General features: G+C 43.1%; 1 protein-coding gene across 2 annotated transcripts in view; it reads left to right on the top strand.

Annotated features, from left to right (window-relative positions):
• Positions 1-15557, top strand: part of LOC115459331 (FGFR1 oncogene partner 2 homolog) — a 67488-nt gene that overhangs the window by 8230 nt on the left and 43701 nt on the right. For both annotated transcript variants that reach the window (XM_030189173.1, XM_030189172.1), the window contains exons 2-3: positions 1521-1657; positions 4676-4793. In XM_030189173.1, the coding sequence (XP_030045033.1) occupies positions 1523-1657; positions 4676-4793 (253 nt within the window). In that variant the 5' untranslated portion in view covers positions 1521-1522. The remainder of the gene's footprint in view (positions 1-1520; positions 1658-4675; positions 4794-15557) is intronic.

Here is a 15557-nt window from a genome sequence, read left to right on the forward strand (position 1 = left end):
GCATTTTTTTAGCATTAAATCTGAGTTGCCAATTGCTGGACCATTCTTCAAGCTTCGCCAGATCTCTTCGCATGCTACCCACACCCTCCGGTAGTTTCGTATCGTCTGCAAAGAGACAAATCTTACCAGACAGTCTTTCCTGAGGGCACAAGAACATAACATAGCCATACTGAGTCAGACCAATGGTATCCAGCTTCCAGCAATCGCCAATCCAGGTCACGGATACCTGACAGAAACCCAATTAGTAGTACCATTCCATGCTACCAATCCCAGGGCAAGCAGTATCTTCCTCCCGTCCATCTGTTGCCTGTGCAGAACCATGTCTAAGGCTTTGCTAAAATCCAAGTACACCACATCTAGCACCCCTTCCATATCCAACTGTTTGGTCCCCCAGTCAAAGAAATCAATCGGATTTGGCAGACATCTGCCTTTAGTGAAACCATGCTGCCTCGGGTCCTGCAGTCCATTTGATTCTATCACTTACATATCTAAAATATGTCTTGTCCCCCAGTTTTGCCGTATTAGCTATCTTTTCTTCCATTTGTATCTTTGCTTTCCTGACAGCTTTTCCACCTTTTGCTTAGCTTTTCTAGGTATTTTTGCCCGTCTTCCTCTTTCTGTGTCGTCTTGTAACTGATGAAGGCTAACCTTTTTTTTTTCTCTTTCCTTTTCAGCTACTACTACATTTGAGAACCAAAGCAGCTATCTTTCCCGCTTACTTGTTACATACTTTTTCTAACATGAAGGTTTGTTGCCTTTAAAAGAGCTCCTTTCAGTTTTGCCTACTGCTGTTCTACTTCCTTCAGCTGTTCTTTTGAGAGATTCCCCCATCTTGGCAAAGTTAGTTCTTTTGAAGTCTAGAACCTTCAATCTTGAGTAAGCCCTCTCATGTGTTTTGATATTGAACCACACCATCCGTCACCCACCGTAAGGTCAAAAACACTCCCCGGTGGTAAGTACCGTGTCCAGAATAGCTTTGTTCCCCGTGGGTTCTGTTTCCAACTGCTGTATCTTGATAATTGAGCCCCACCATCCAGTGATCACTAGATCCCAAATGATCATCCACCATAACATCAGAAACACTTTCCCCGTTTGTAAGCACCATGTCCAGAAAAGCTTCGTTCTGAGTGGGTTCCATTAGTCAGCTGCTGTGGACTGTGCTAGCTACAACCTCCAATGCTGAATTAAACACCTCACTACACCTCTGCTATTTAACAAAGCCTGCCTACAAGACCAGGTGACTTTTAGCTATAGGAGTGGAGGCAAGGTGGGGGAGGGGCAGGAGGCTAGTGTAAAGTACTTTAATGAAATAAAAGTAAGTAGGAAAACCACAAATAAATATCTACCAAGACCAGTGGTAAACAATCAAATATCAGAGATTTAAGTTTTAAAAAAATGCAGTGCACATGTTGCTGGCAAACACAATAGTTAAGCAGTGACGATGTCTCATAACACATTCTGCTCTAAGCAATAATCTTGTGACAAATCTCCATAGCCACAAAATTGTTTTATTTTCATAGAAATGAGTTGTACAATTGAGAATGTACTTGCTGATGCTAAAGCGTTAGTGGAAAGACTGAGAGAGCATGACAATGCTGCAGAAGCTCTTATTGAACAGACTACAGCTCTCAACAAACGAGTGGAAGCAATGAAGCAGGTTAGTCATGTTTTTGTTGTTGTTGTTTCTTTTTGCTTTTTTTAAGAGGTATCTGTGTCTCTGACTAAATGCATTAAGATTCCAAATTTGGTTGTAAAGTGCCTTACCATATAATTCCGCAAGTTTTATATTGCTGCTGTTTTTTCACAAATACTCCCCAAAGCAAACAGCCCCACCTTGAATGCTGATTGTGATAAGGCACATTTGCCTTGCATGAGTATCCCCAGGAATGGAATTGGAGAGTAAATAGTTCGGTATGTTCATATCTGGTCATAGTCTATGTTCTTCCTTGACTGATGATGACATTGAGCTCAACCTGTTCAAGGAGAGGTGGATCTTGGAGCTTGTAAGAAGCCAGCATGACTTTGAATGTTTGTGCCACAGATTTTTTAGTGCATGTTAGGAGATGTGCTGCAAATTAAAGAATGACAATCTTTGTTTGTGATGGTTTTGGCATTCAAAATAAGTTTAAAAATCTTATACCAATATTGTACTCTAGAATAAGTATTTAATTAGGTTTAGCACATATGTTTTCATTGGTAATTTTAAGATGAGCTTACATTCAGGTACCATAGGTATTTCTCTGTCCTCGGTAGCCTTACAATCTAAGGGACCTGTTTACTAAGCCACACTAATTGCTGTTAACTTGAAAAATTGCAGCCAACATGTGCTAAAAACAGCAACTCATTTGCTATACAACTGAAATAACACAGGTTGTGTTGAATTTTTAACTGTCCTTCTTTTCTTTTTTTTTCCTCTTTAACTTGTACTAATTGAGTACCTCTCTGTTTGCCTTTCAATATATATTGGATGATTTGTAATCTTGTTGTGGATGCTAAGTGCTAAACAAATGGACTCCCCTCCCCCCCCCCCCCCCCCCCCCCCCCCAGGAGCTGTAGTTCACTAATGTGTGAGCCAGTGCTCCCAAGGAGGCACTTAGGCCAAGGTGCACTAAAAAATCGTTAATTCCCTTACCGATTCCCTTAGCGAATCGGTAAGGAATGAGCATGCATCAAGGAATAGGAATGCAAATGAGCTGCTCATTGTAGCTCACTTGCATTCTCTATTCCATCGTTAAACAGTCAGCCAGTTGGCCGGTCGAGCATGCGCAGAGCAGCCAATCGTTATGCTGGCTGCTTCGCGCATGCCAAGGACGTCCTTTATGGATGTCCACTATATATAAAAAAGACGAGCTGTGCCTATGGACGTCCCGAGGTCGCCGCTGCTCCCCTCCCCCCTGCATTGAAATGACAGCTTCCCGCAGCCATGGCCTCCCCGCCATCCTCCGCGCCCCCCTCCGTCTGCCACCGGGCAGGGCCCTCACAGCGCCTCTCACCTCCGTGTGAAGGCGCTGCAGCAAGCAACAGCTGATCGCTTCCCTTCGGAAAGTCCGAAGGGAGGCGATCAGCTGTTGCCTGCTACAGCGCCTTCACACGGAGGTGAGAGGCGCTGTGAGGGCCCGGCCCGGTGACAGACGGGAGGGGGGCGGGGCCACGGGGGTGCAGAGGATGGCGGGGAGGCCGGGACTGCGGGAAGCTGTCATTTCAATGCAGGGGGAGGGGAAGCGGCGGTGTCGACCTCGGAGGTGGCGTCGGAAGGAAAAAAAAAAAATCCAAGTGCACGTCAGGGACGTCCTTGAAGGGCGTCCATGTTAGGCACTTTAGAAGGACATCCCTGACGAGCACTTGGGACACGCAGCTTTTTTTTTTTTTTTTTTTTTATATGACTGTTAGGCTCTTTCCCACTGGTCTCCATGGGTCCATTCACAGCCTAACGAGAGGCGCAGACCTCACGTTAGGTTTTCCACGGTAAGGGGAATCGGTAAATGTTAGTGCATCTCATTATAATAGCCTTGCAACGGTAGTGCAGCTCCTTTGGATCATTTGCATTCTGCTTTCATTAGCTGCTACCGTGATCGGAAAATGGCATTTAGTGCATGTCAGGGTTTACTACTTGCTTGTTAATGGCTTGTTAAGTTTAGTGCATCTGGCCCTTAGAGGGTCTGCCCTGTTTTTAAATTCAACCTAATCTCTTGTTGATCTGGTGTGAGTGGCATATCCTCTATCCCTCAAAATGCTGCCTCTTTAACAAAACAATGTTAATGCCCCCTGTCCTTAAACCTATAGTCATATCTCTGGAGATCTGGTGGCAGCAAGAGTGACCCATGGTCTCTCCTGCCCTGGTGGATTTATTCTTCAGAAAGGCATTGTCTTGACCCACTAGTCATAGTTTCTTAGTACTGCCAATAGGGTGTCTGTCTTAGCAGTAGTTCTAGCAGATTATCACTAGGGTTTCAGGTAGCACCATTTTTGAAAATGGAGCTGTCGGTGCAAGAAAAGCTAGGGATTGTCCCTGCCCCAGAGATGTGTAGATAAATGAAGGGGAGGGTCTTGGGGGGGGGGGGGGTGGAGATATTGAAGGAAGGTTACGGAAAAATATTTTTCTCCAAACCTTAAAAGCATTTTCAAATAGAGGAGGGGCACACAACATGCCTCTTGCAGTTGGCAACTAGGTAATTTGCAGTACTAGGGAGTGGCATAGTTGGTGGCATGGTGGGGAGGGAGGGGGAGAGAATTATTAAGGCATATATAAATGAGTGGACCAGTTGGGCTCCACTATTGTATATTGCAGTGGTTTGGAACAAATGCTGCAGGAATGCAAACAAATTATTACTTAGATCCTGCAAGTTTGAGAGTTGAGCAGAAATTTTTTATTTCTGTGACAAATGCACTAATTTACCAAACCTTAGTAAATAAGTTACAAAGTTTGCACCTGAGACAATAGAAGGTGAAATTTTGTCACTTGTATTACCGTGGAAGGGATAAGGCTCTTAACATTTTATGAACTTTTATCCTTTGCCCTGTTCAAAGAATATTCATTGTGTTCTCTTTTTTGGGGGTCATATTTAAAGTAGAATGTTTGGTTTTTGCAAGGCAGTAGAAATGGAAGGTTAGCAGTCCTAATTCAAATCGTGGTCATCTTGGCAACTTTTGGTCTTATAATTTTACTTAATTTCAGTACCAAGAAGAAATTCAAGAGCTGAATGAAGTGGCAAGACATCGACCTAGGTCCACACTGGTTTTAGGTATTCAGCAAGAAAACAGGCAGATTCGAGAACTGCAACAAGAAAATAAAGGTGAATTTGTGTCTAGTGTTGATTATGTTCTTCAGAACTGTTAACATAAAACTTGTTTACTAAAAGTAATGATTCTTTTATTAGATTTTTGATGCTTTCAGGGATATATTTGTTGCATTAAACTATCATTAAAGATGTTATTTGGTTGTGAACCTCAGTTATTAGTAAGTAGGGTAAACTGCATAAAATGGAATCTGTGGTAAAACATCACAAGTTAGTTCTATATAATAAAACTCACCTCCAACATTCTAAAGTGCTTGGGACCGTGGCTCCCTCAGCACAGAGGTGGTCTGCTAGGCAGCATCGAACTCAGTGACGTCAACAAACAAAGCTGAACGCAGGAACTGGCCCTCCGTCCCGCACTAACCAAAAAAAAAAAAAGTGAACACACAGGCTCCGGGCACCTCAGCAAGCAGCAGGAAGCTGAACAGCCCTCTGGACCTGCACTAACAAAACAAAAACAAAGGTGAAGACACAGCCTCCAGGCACCTCAGCAGGGGATGTCGACTACAAAGCAAGCTGCATAAAGCTTAGACGGACCAACTTTCCTAACAGCAGGTACAGGGCAGGAAAAAAGAGCACAATCGCGAGATTAAAAAAAAAAAGAAAAGGAACTGAAAAACCAAACACGGAGGGGGGGGGGGGGGGGGGGGGGGACGGACGGGACGAACCTGCACCTCAGACAGAAGGAAGGGGTCATACACACACACACACACACACACACACAACACAACACATGGAGAGGGGGGGAGAGAACAGAACTGGAGGGAAAGGGGAGAGGACAAATGTTAAACAAGGATGGATGGAGGGCATGGGCAAAAGAACACAATCACAGGATTAAAACAAGGGAAAGTTACTGAAAATCCAAACAAATGGGCGGGAGGGGTCGACCCTGCAACTTGGACAGAAGGAAGGAGTCATGCACACACAAAAACACACAAACAGACAGCACACTCTCTCTCTCTCTCTCTCTCTCACACACACACACACACACACACACACACAGTCTTTCACTCTTTGTGTGGCCCTGTGACACACTCTATCAAACTCACACACTCTGTCTGTCTGTCTGTCAGACACACACTTTCACACACACATACTCGCACTCTCTCAAACATACACTGCACCTGGAAAGACAGTGGCTTCACATGATAGTACAACACAGCAACAGATGATTTACAAATGTTACAGTTATTCCTTCTCATTATACCGTAATACTTTACTAACAACTCTACAGTTACCAAAAAACAAACAAACCATTGCTAGCGCCCGTTTCCTTACAAACAGAAACGGGCCTTTTTTACTAGTAGTAAAATAACATGTGTTAACAGTAGCACATAGTAATTACACCCTTCAATTTCAATCTCCCAACTTATACTGCAAACAGGATGAATGAAGTTTCAGATCTCTGAAAAAGGTGTTTATTTTTTTTTTAAACTCGGTTAGTGAATGGAAGGGATTGCATTTTCTAACTCCAACAAATGTTAACAAAATTAAATAGGACTGACCTACATAAAGACGTGACTAGAGACGTATTCCAACTTCACAGTTAGAAACTGTGGAAATCATTTCTGTAATAGATGAGAACAAGAAACAGGCAAATATGCACTATACATGCAAGACTAAAATAACATTGTCTTCTGCATTGGGAGGAGTAGCCCTAGTTAAAATGATTATGCTTCCAAAATTGTTCTACACTTTACAAATGATGCCATTTTGGATTACTAGGAATAATGAAGCATCGTATAGTGGAATTACTGGCTTTTTTTTAAAGGAAAGCCAAGCAGGCATGAATAAGTTTTATATAAAGCCCACAAAGGACCAATTTTTTTTTTTTTTTTTTTTTTTGGGAGGGGGGGGGGGGCTCCCTGATTTGCAATTGTACAATATGGCTGCTGTGGTTAGATGGACTGCTCTCATTCTTTCTTGGTTTTTTTTTTTTTCCAATTCTTTTTTATTGGTATAGATTTATCTTACATTACAAGAAGAGAAATAATAAAACAACTTTACACAAAGTGTCTGGTCTACTTATCTAACATCTGATATTATCCCTATACCTTCCCATTCCGACCTCCCCCTCCACCCTCCCCCCCCCCCGTATCATGGTGGTGCTTCTTGCTGTTCCTTAAATTGTTCATAAGACTGCCATAATTTCCCAAAGGGTCCCATTCGCCCTCTTCTGATAGCTGTCAATTTGGCCATTTGATACAGAATGTCCACTCTCTGCCATACTTTTTGCATATCCGGCGATTGCTGCTTTTTCCAGTTTCTTGCTATAGCAATTTTAGCCGCGACCAGGTATTGTGTCGCCAGCCTATGTTGCAGCCCCGTCGTTGATATCGGCTTGATATGAAGTAAACAATTTTCGGGCTTGCAAGGGAAGGGTTGTTGAATCACTTTAGTAATCATTGAGGTGATTGCCTTCCAGTATTCTATTATTTTGGGGCATTCCCACCAGATGTGCATGAATGATCCCTTCGCTCCACAGTTTCGCCAGCAGTCTGCCGATACCTCTGGATATATGCGATGCAGTCTCTCTGGCGTATAATACCACCAGTAGTATATCTTATATCCATTCTCAATTGCACTCTGAGCCAGAGAAGGTTTAAAGAGATAACGATATCCCCTCTTCCAGCAGTCTTTAGTTATTGTGGTTTGTAATGCTGTTTCCCATCTATTCACATACATTACTTGGGGGTCAGTATGACTTAACAAAGCTAGATATAGACGCGATATACTTCCTCTACCCCCACCCTTCCCCAATGCAATTTCCAGAGATGTCTCCCCCAATTCCAATTCCTCTCGTGCCTTGCTAAGGATATAGTTACGGATACAACAGTAAAATACTTGATCTCTGGCTTGCAGCCCATATTCCTCCTGCAATATTGGAAAGTCTACCATTTTGTCCTCATCCCATAGTTGACCCAAAGTGTAGAGCCCTGCGCGTGCCCAATGTTTGTAGCTAATTTCTGTCCCTCCAAGCGGAAACCCCGGGGCCCTACCTATTACTGTCTTGTGAAAGTATATTCTTTCAGGAAACCAGTTCCTCCTAATTTGATGCCAGGTGGTCAAAATGTGCCTAATTCCTATGGGAGCTCTTCTACCTATATTCCTAAGATCCTTGTCCAATGACCACATAATGTCTCCTATTTCTCTCATTCCCAACCATGCTCTTTCCCAATGCAACCATTTTTTGTTAACAGCCGGGTGCCAATCGGCTAAAATTCTTAATTGGGCTGCCTGATAGTATAAGAGGAAATTTGGCACTCTCATCCCTCCTCTCTCTTTTGGTTGGTACATAATATTGCGTTTCACCCTCGGTGGTCTCTTTCGCCAAATGAAGGCAAACATTTTCCTGTTTAAATGTACAAAGAAGCTTCGAGGGATAGGGATGGGTAGTGCCATAAAAAGGTATAGAATCTTTGGCAATATGATCATTTTTATCGCATTAATACGCCCCGTCCAGGATATATTTAGGCCTTCCCATCTGTCCAGTTCACCAAATAGTTCTCTCACTTTTTGAGGATAGTTGGCCTCATATAGCTCCTCCAACTTAGGAGTAACCTGAATCCCGAGATATCTTAGATTTAGTGGCCCATATAAAAGGTAGTTCAGTTTTGAGCCGTACTACCTCCTGCTTAGGAACTGTGAGATTTAATATCTCTGTTTTATTAATATTTACCTTAAACCCCGATTGAACCCCATATTGTTTCATTATCTCTATGGCCTGCTTTATGGAAGATTCTGGGCTTGTCAGCGTCAAAAGGATGTCATCTGCAAATAGCATCAGTTTATGCTCCCTTTTCCCACGCACTATCCCCTTAACTCCTTCCTCCCTTCTGATATTACATGCCAGTGGCTCCATTGTCAGTGCGAACAGTAATGGTGATACTGCACAGCCTTGTCTAGTACCTCTCTTAAGATGTATTGGCTCAGAGTAAGAACCATTGACTTTCAGGATCGCCAGGGGAGCCTGGTATAGGAGCTGTAGCCATTTCAGATATCTCCCCCCCACACCGATCTTATCAAGGGTCGCAAAGAGGAAAGGCCATTCTACTCGGTCGAACGCCTTTTCCGCGTCCACCGAGAGGAGAACTGCTGGCACCTGTTCATCCCTGACCTGCTGAATGAGATGTTGTAAGCATCTAGTATTATCAAATGCCTGACGCCCTGCAATAAAGCCCACCTGATCCTCATGTACCAATCTGGGCATCATCACCTGTAGTCTACTAGCTAGTATTTTTGTGAATATTTTATAGTCCACATTTAGTAGGGAGATAGGTCTATATGACCCACACTCTTGAGGGTCCTTCCCAGGCTTAAGTAACAGGGTGATCGCCGCCAGCCGCCACGTGTAGGGCAACTCTTGCGCCTGATCATACTCATGGAAAAGTCTCAACAGAAGTGGTGCCAACAGCGAGGCAAATAGCTTATAAAATCTGGCGGGATACCCATCTGGCCCTGGAGCTTTGGCATGTGGCAAATTCTTAATTGCTTCCTTTATCTCGTCTATTCCTATGGGCTCCGATAACCTCTCTCTTTCTCCCTGCGTTAATTGCGGTAGCTCTACCCCCTGTAGGTAGGTAGTTCTCTCCCCGACTGTAGCGTCCACCTCTGATTTATAAAGGTTTGTGTAAAAATCATGAAGTGTTTCTTGTATATCCCCTGTTTCCGTGACTGCCTGGCCTTGTTGTGTTTTGATACTATGGATATGGTTTCGTGTCATCTGCTTTTTCAGCTTGTTTGCTAACAGTCTACTTGCTTTATCCCCCAGCTCATATTGCTCCTGTTGAACTTGTTGCAACTGACTCGCCACTTCTGCCAATTGCAACTCATTAAGCTGCATTTTATATTTATGAAGCTCATTCTGGAGATTTATATCCTCAGGGTTCGCCTTATGTTGCTGTTCTATTTGCGCTATCCCCTCTCTAAGTTCTCTCTCTTTGGCTGCTTTTGTTTTATTTAAGTGGGCCCTGAGGGAGATTAGCTGCCCTCTCAATACCACCTTTAACCCCTCCCATAGGCTCTCTGGGTGGACATCTTCCACGTCATTAAACTCAATGTAATCTTTTATATATTGTTCTACCTTTCCCACATTTTCTGGGTCATGTAAGAGAGCTTCATCCAGCCTCCAGTACCTTCTGCCTCCCTCTGCATTTCTATTCCCAAGAGTCAGCCGGACTGGAGCATGGTCAGACCATGTGCGAATGTCTATTGTTATTTTTTGTACAGCTCTAGCCATCATCCCATCCCCAAGCCAGAGATCAATTCTCGAGTATGAATTATGCGATGCTGAATAATATGTATAATCTTATTCCTGCATGTGTGATACCCTCCATAAATCTATTAGACCCCACCTCTGCATAAAACTGGAGATCATTTCTCTGTCTTTTCTTGCATATCCCGCCTGCCCTTTTGAATTATCCATCACCGGGTTCAGTGTCAGGTTGAAATCCCCACCCATTAATAATTGGCCTTGCATGTTTTCTTGCAGCACTGTTTCAATTTCTTCTATAAATTTACCTTGCCCTTCATTAGGTGCATACACTGTCATAAATGTATATTGAGTATTATAAAGCGAGGCTATCACCAGAAGATATCTGCCTCCCTTATCTTCTATTGTTTTAATAATGCGCCATGGCAGTTTGTCTGAGAAGGCTACCAATACTCATAAGTACATAAGTACATAAGTAGTGCCATACTGGGAAAGACCAAAGGTCCATCTAGCCCAGCATCCTGTCACCGACAGTGGCCAATCCAGGTCAAGGGCACCTGGCACGCTCCCCAAACGTAAAAACATTCCAGACAAGTTATACCTAAAAATGCGGAATTTTTCCAAGTCCATTTAATAGCGGTCTATGGACTTGTCCTTTAGGAATCTATCTAACCCCTTTTTAAACTCCGTCAAGCTAACCGCCCGTACCACGTTCTCCGGCAACGAATTCCAGAGTCTAATTACACGTTGGGTGAAGAAAAATTTTCTCCGATTCGTTTTAAATTTACCACACTGTAGCTTCAACTCATGCCCTCTAGTCCTAGTATTTTTGGATAGCGTGAACAGTCGCTTCACATCCACCCGATCCATTCCACTCATTATTTTATACACTTCTATCATATCTCCCCTCAGCCGTCTCTTTTCCAAGCTGAAAAGCCCTAGCCTTCTCAGCCTCTCTTCATAGGAAAGTCGTCCCATCCCCACTATCATTTTCGTCGCCCTTCGCTGTACCTTTTCCAATTCTACTATATCTTTTTTGAGATACGGAGACCAGTACTGAACACAATACTCCAGGTGCGGTCGCACCATGGAGCGATACAACGGCATTATAACATCCGCACACCTGGACTCCATACCCTTCCTAATAACACCCAACATTCTATTCGCTTTCCTAGCCGCAGCAGCACACTGAGCAGAAGGTTTCAGCGTATCATCGACGACGACACCCAGATCCCTTTCTTGATCCGTAACTCCTAACGCGGAACCTTGCAAGACGTAGCTATAATTCGGGTTCCTCTTACCCACATGCATCACTTTGCACTTGTCAACATTGAACTTCATCTGCCACTTGCACGCCCATTCTCCCAGTCTCGCAAGGTCCTCCTGTAATCGTTCACATTCCTCCTGCGACTTGACGACCCTGAATAATTTTGTGTCATCGGCGAATTTAATTACCTCACTAGTTATTCCCATCTCTAGGTCATTTATAAATACATTAAAAAGCAACGGACCCAGCACAGACCCCTGCGGGACCCCACTAACTACCCTCCTCCACTGAGAATACTGGCCACGCAATCCTACTCTCTGCTTCCTATCTTTCAACCAGTTCTTAATCCATAATAATACCCTACCTCCGATTCCATGACTCTGCAATTTCTTCAGGAGTCTTTCGTGCGGCACTTTGTCAAACGCCTTCTGAAAATCCAGATGTACAATATCAACCGGCTCCCCATTGTCCACATGTTTGCTTACCCCCTCAAAAAAATGCATTAGATTGGTGAGGCAAGACTTCCCTTCACTAAATCCGTGCTGACTTTGTCTCATCAGTCCATGTTTTTGTATATGCTCTGCAATTTTATTCTTAATAATAGCCTCCACCATCTTGCCCGGCACCGACGTCAGACTCACCGGTCTATAATTTCCCGGATCTCCTCTGGAACCCTTCTTAAAAATCGGAGTAACATTGGCTACCCTCCAGTCTTCCGGTACTACACTCGATTTTAGGGACAGATTGCATATTTCTAACAGTAGCTCCGCAAGTTCATTTTTTAGTTCTATTAATACTCTGGGATGAATACCATCAGGTCCCGGTGATTTACTACTCTTCAGCTTGCTGAACTGACCCATTACATCCTCCAAGGTTACAGAGAATTTGTTTAGTTTCTCCGACTCCCCCGCTTCAAATATTCTTTCCGGCACCGGTGTCCCCCCCAAATCCTCCTCGGTGAAGACCGAAGCAAAGAATTCATTTAATTTCTCCGCTACGGCTTTGTCCTCCTTGATCGCCCCTTTAACACCATTTTCGTCCAGCGGCCCAACCGACTCTTTGGCCGGTTTCCTGCTTTTAATGTATCTAAAAAAATTTTTACTATGTATTTTTGCTTCCAACGCTAATTTCTTCTCAAAGTCCTTTTTTGCCCTCCTTATCTCCGCTTTGCATTTGGCTTGGCATTCCTTATGATCTATCCTGTTACTTTCAGTTGGTTCTCTTCTCCACTTTCTGAAGGATTGTTTTTTGGCTCTAATGATTTCCTTTATCTTACTGTTTAGCCATGCCGGCTGACGTTTAGTCTTTTTTCCCTTTTTTCTAATACGTGGAATATATTTGTCCTGAACCTCCAGGATGGTGTTTTTAAACAGCATCCACGCCTGATGCAAGTTTTTTACTCTGCGAGCTGCTCCTTTCAGTCTTTTTTTCACCATTTTTCTCATTTTGTCGTAATCACCTTTTCTATAGTTAAACGCTAGCGTACTTGATTTCCTAGTTTCACTTCCTTCAATGCCAATATCAAAACCGATCATATTATGATCACTGTTATCAAGCGGCCCTCGTATCGTTACCCCCTGCACTAGATCATGAGCACCACTAAGGACTAAGTCTAGTATTTTTCCTTCTCTTGTCGGCTCCTGAACTAGCTGTTCCATGAAGCTGTCCTTGATTTCATCAAGAAATCTTATGTCCCTTGCGTGTACAGATGTTACATTAACCCAGTCTATATGCGGGTAATTGAAATCCCCCATTATTATTGTGTTGCCCAGTTTGTTTGCGTCCCTGATTTCCTTTAACATTTCCGCATCCGTCTGTTCGTCCTGGCCAGGCGGACGGTAGTACACTCCTATCACTATCCTTTTCCCCTTTGCACATGGAATTTCAATCCACAGTGATTCCAAGGAGTGTTTTGTTTCCTGCAGAATTTTCAATCTATTTGATTCAAGGCTCTCGTTAATATACAATGCTACCCCTCCACCAATCCGATTCACCCTATCACTACGATATAATTTGTACCCCGGTATGACAGTGTCCCACTGGTTATCCTCCTTCCACCAGGTCTCAGAGATGCCTATTATATCTAATTTTTCATTTAGTGCAATATATTCCAACTCCCCCATCTTATTTCTTAGGCTCCTGTCATTCGCATATAGACATTTCAAACTATGTTTGTTGTTCCTAAGTACATCATGCTTAGTACTTGACAGTGTTAATTGGCAATCTTTTGTCTGATTTTTATTGTTATTTAAAGATACCCGTTTAAGAAGGAGATAGAGCAGCTTTTAAACTAGAAATGGGGGGAAGGCCGACAGTCGCTCAAAAGAGCATGGTTCGGGATAAGGTATCTTTCAAAGATATCACCATAACAGGGAAGATAGAGTATCCTGATAGTGAGGTTGCAAAAGAGATTGTAGTAGATCGGGTATCTTTAAATAACAATAAAAATCAGACAAAAGATTGCCAATTAATACTGTCAAGTACTAAGCATGATGTACTTAGGAACAACAAACATAGTTTGAAATGTCTATATGCGAATGCCAGGAGCCTAAGAAATAAGATGGGGGAGTTAGAATATATTGCACTAAATGAAAAATTAGATATAATAGGCATCTCTGAGACCTGGTGGAAGGAGGATAACCAGTGGGACACTGTCATACCGGGGTACAAATTATATCGTAGTGATAGGGTGAATCGGATTGGTGGAGGGGTAGCATTGTATATTAACGAGAGCCTTGAATCAAATAGATTGAAAATTCTGCAGGAAGCAAAACACTCCTTGGAATCACTGTGGATTGAAATTCCATGTGCAAAGGGGAAAAGGATAGTGATAGGAGTGTACTACCGTCCGCCTGGCCAGGACGAACAGACGGATGCGGAAATGTTAAAGGAAATCAGGGACGCAAACAAACTGGGCAACACAATAATAATGGGGGATTTCAATTACCCGCATATAGACTGGGGTAATGTAACATCTGTACACGCAAGGGACATAAGATTTCTTGATGAAATCAAGGACAGCTTCATGGAACAGCTAGTTCAGGAGCCGACAAGAGAAGGAAAAATACTAGACTTAGTCCTTAGTGGTGCTCATGATCTAGTGCAGGGGGTAACGATACGAGGGCCGCTTGATAACAGTGATCATAATATGATCGGTTTTGATATTGGCATTGAAGGAAGTGAAACTAGGAAATCAAGTACGCTAGCGCTTAACTATAGAAAAGGTGATTACGACAAAATTAGAAAAATGGTGAAAAAAAGACTGAAAGGAGCAGCTCGCAGAGTAAAAAACTTGCATCAGGCGTGGATGCTGTTTAAAAACACCATCCTGGAGGTTCAGGACAAATATATTCCACGTATTAGAAAAAAGGGAAAAAAGACTAAACGTCAGCCGGCGTGGCTAAACAGTAAGATAAAGGAAATCATTAGAGCCAAAAAACAATCCTTCAGAAAGTGGAGAAGAGAACCAACTGAAAGTAACAGGATAGATCATAAGGAATGCCAAGCCAAATGCAAAGCGGAGATAAGGAGGGCAAAAAAGGACTTTGAGAAGAAATTAGCGTTGGAAGCAAAAATACATAGTAAAAACTTTTTTAGATACATTAAAAGCAGGAAACCGGCCAAAGAGTCGGTTGGGCCGCTGGACGAAAATGGTGTTAAAGGGGCGATCAAGGAGGACAAAGCCGTAGCGGAGAAATTAAATGAATTCTTTGCTTCGGTCTTCACCGAGGAGGATTTGGGGGGGACACCGGTGCCGGAAAGAATATTTGAAGCGGGGGAGTCGGAGAAACTAAACAAATTCTCTGTAACCTTGGAGGATGTAATGGGTCAGTTCAGCAAGCTGAAGAGTAGTAAATCACCGGGACCTGATGGTATTCATCCCAGAGTATTAATAGAACTAAAAAATGAACTTGCGGAGCTACTGTTAGAAATATGCAATCTGTCCCTAAAATCGAGTGTAATACCGGAAGACTGGAGGGTAGCCAATGTTACTCCGATTTTTAAGAAGGGTTCCAGAGGAGATCCGGGAAATTATAGACCGGTGAGTCTGACGTCGGTGCCGGGCAAGATGGTGGAGGCTATTATTAAGAATAAAATTGCAGAGCATATACAAAAACATGGACTGATGAGACAAAGTCAGCACGGATTTCGTGAAGGGAAGTCTTGCCTCACCAATCTAATGCATTTTTTTTGAGGGGGTAAGCAAACATGTGGACAATGGGGAGCCAGTTGATATTGTATATCTGGATTTTCAGAAGGCGTTTGACAAAGTGCCGCACGA

This window comes from Microcaecilia unicolor, unplaced genomic scaffold, assembly GCF_901765095.1.
Source record: "Microcaecilia unicolor unplaced genomic scaffold, aMicUni1.1, whole genome shotgun sequence".
NCBI lineage: Eukaryota > Metazoa > Chordata > Amphibia > Gymnophiona > Siphonopidae > Microcaecilia > Microcaecilia unicolor.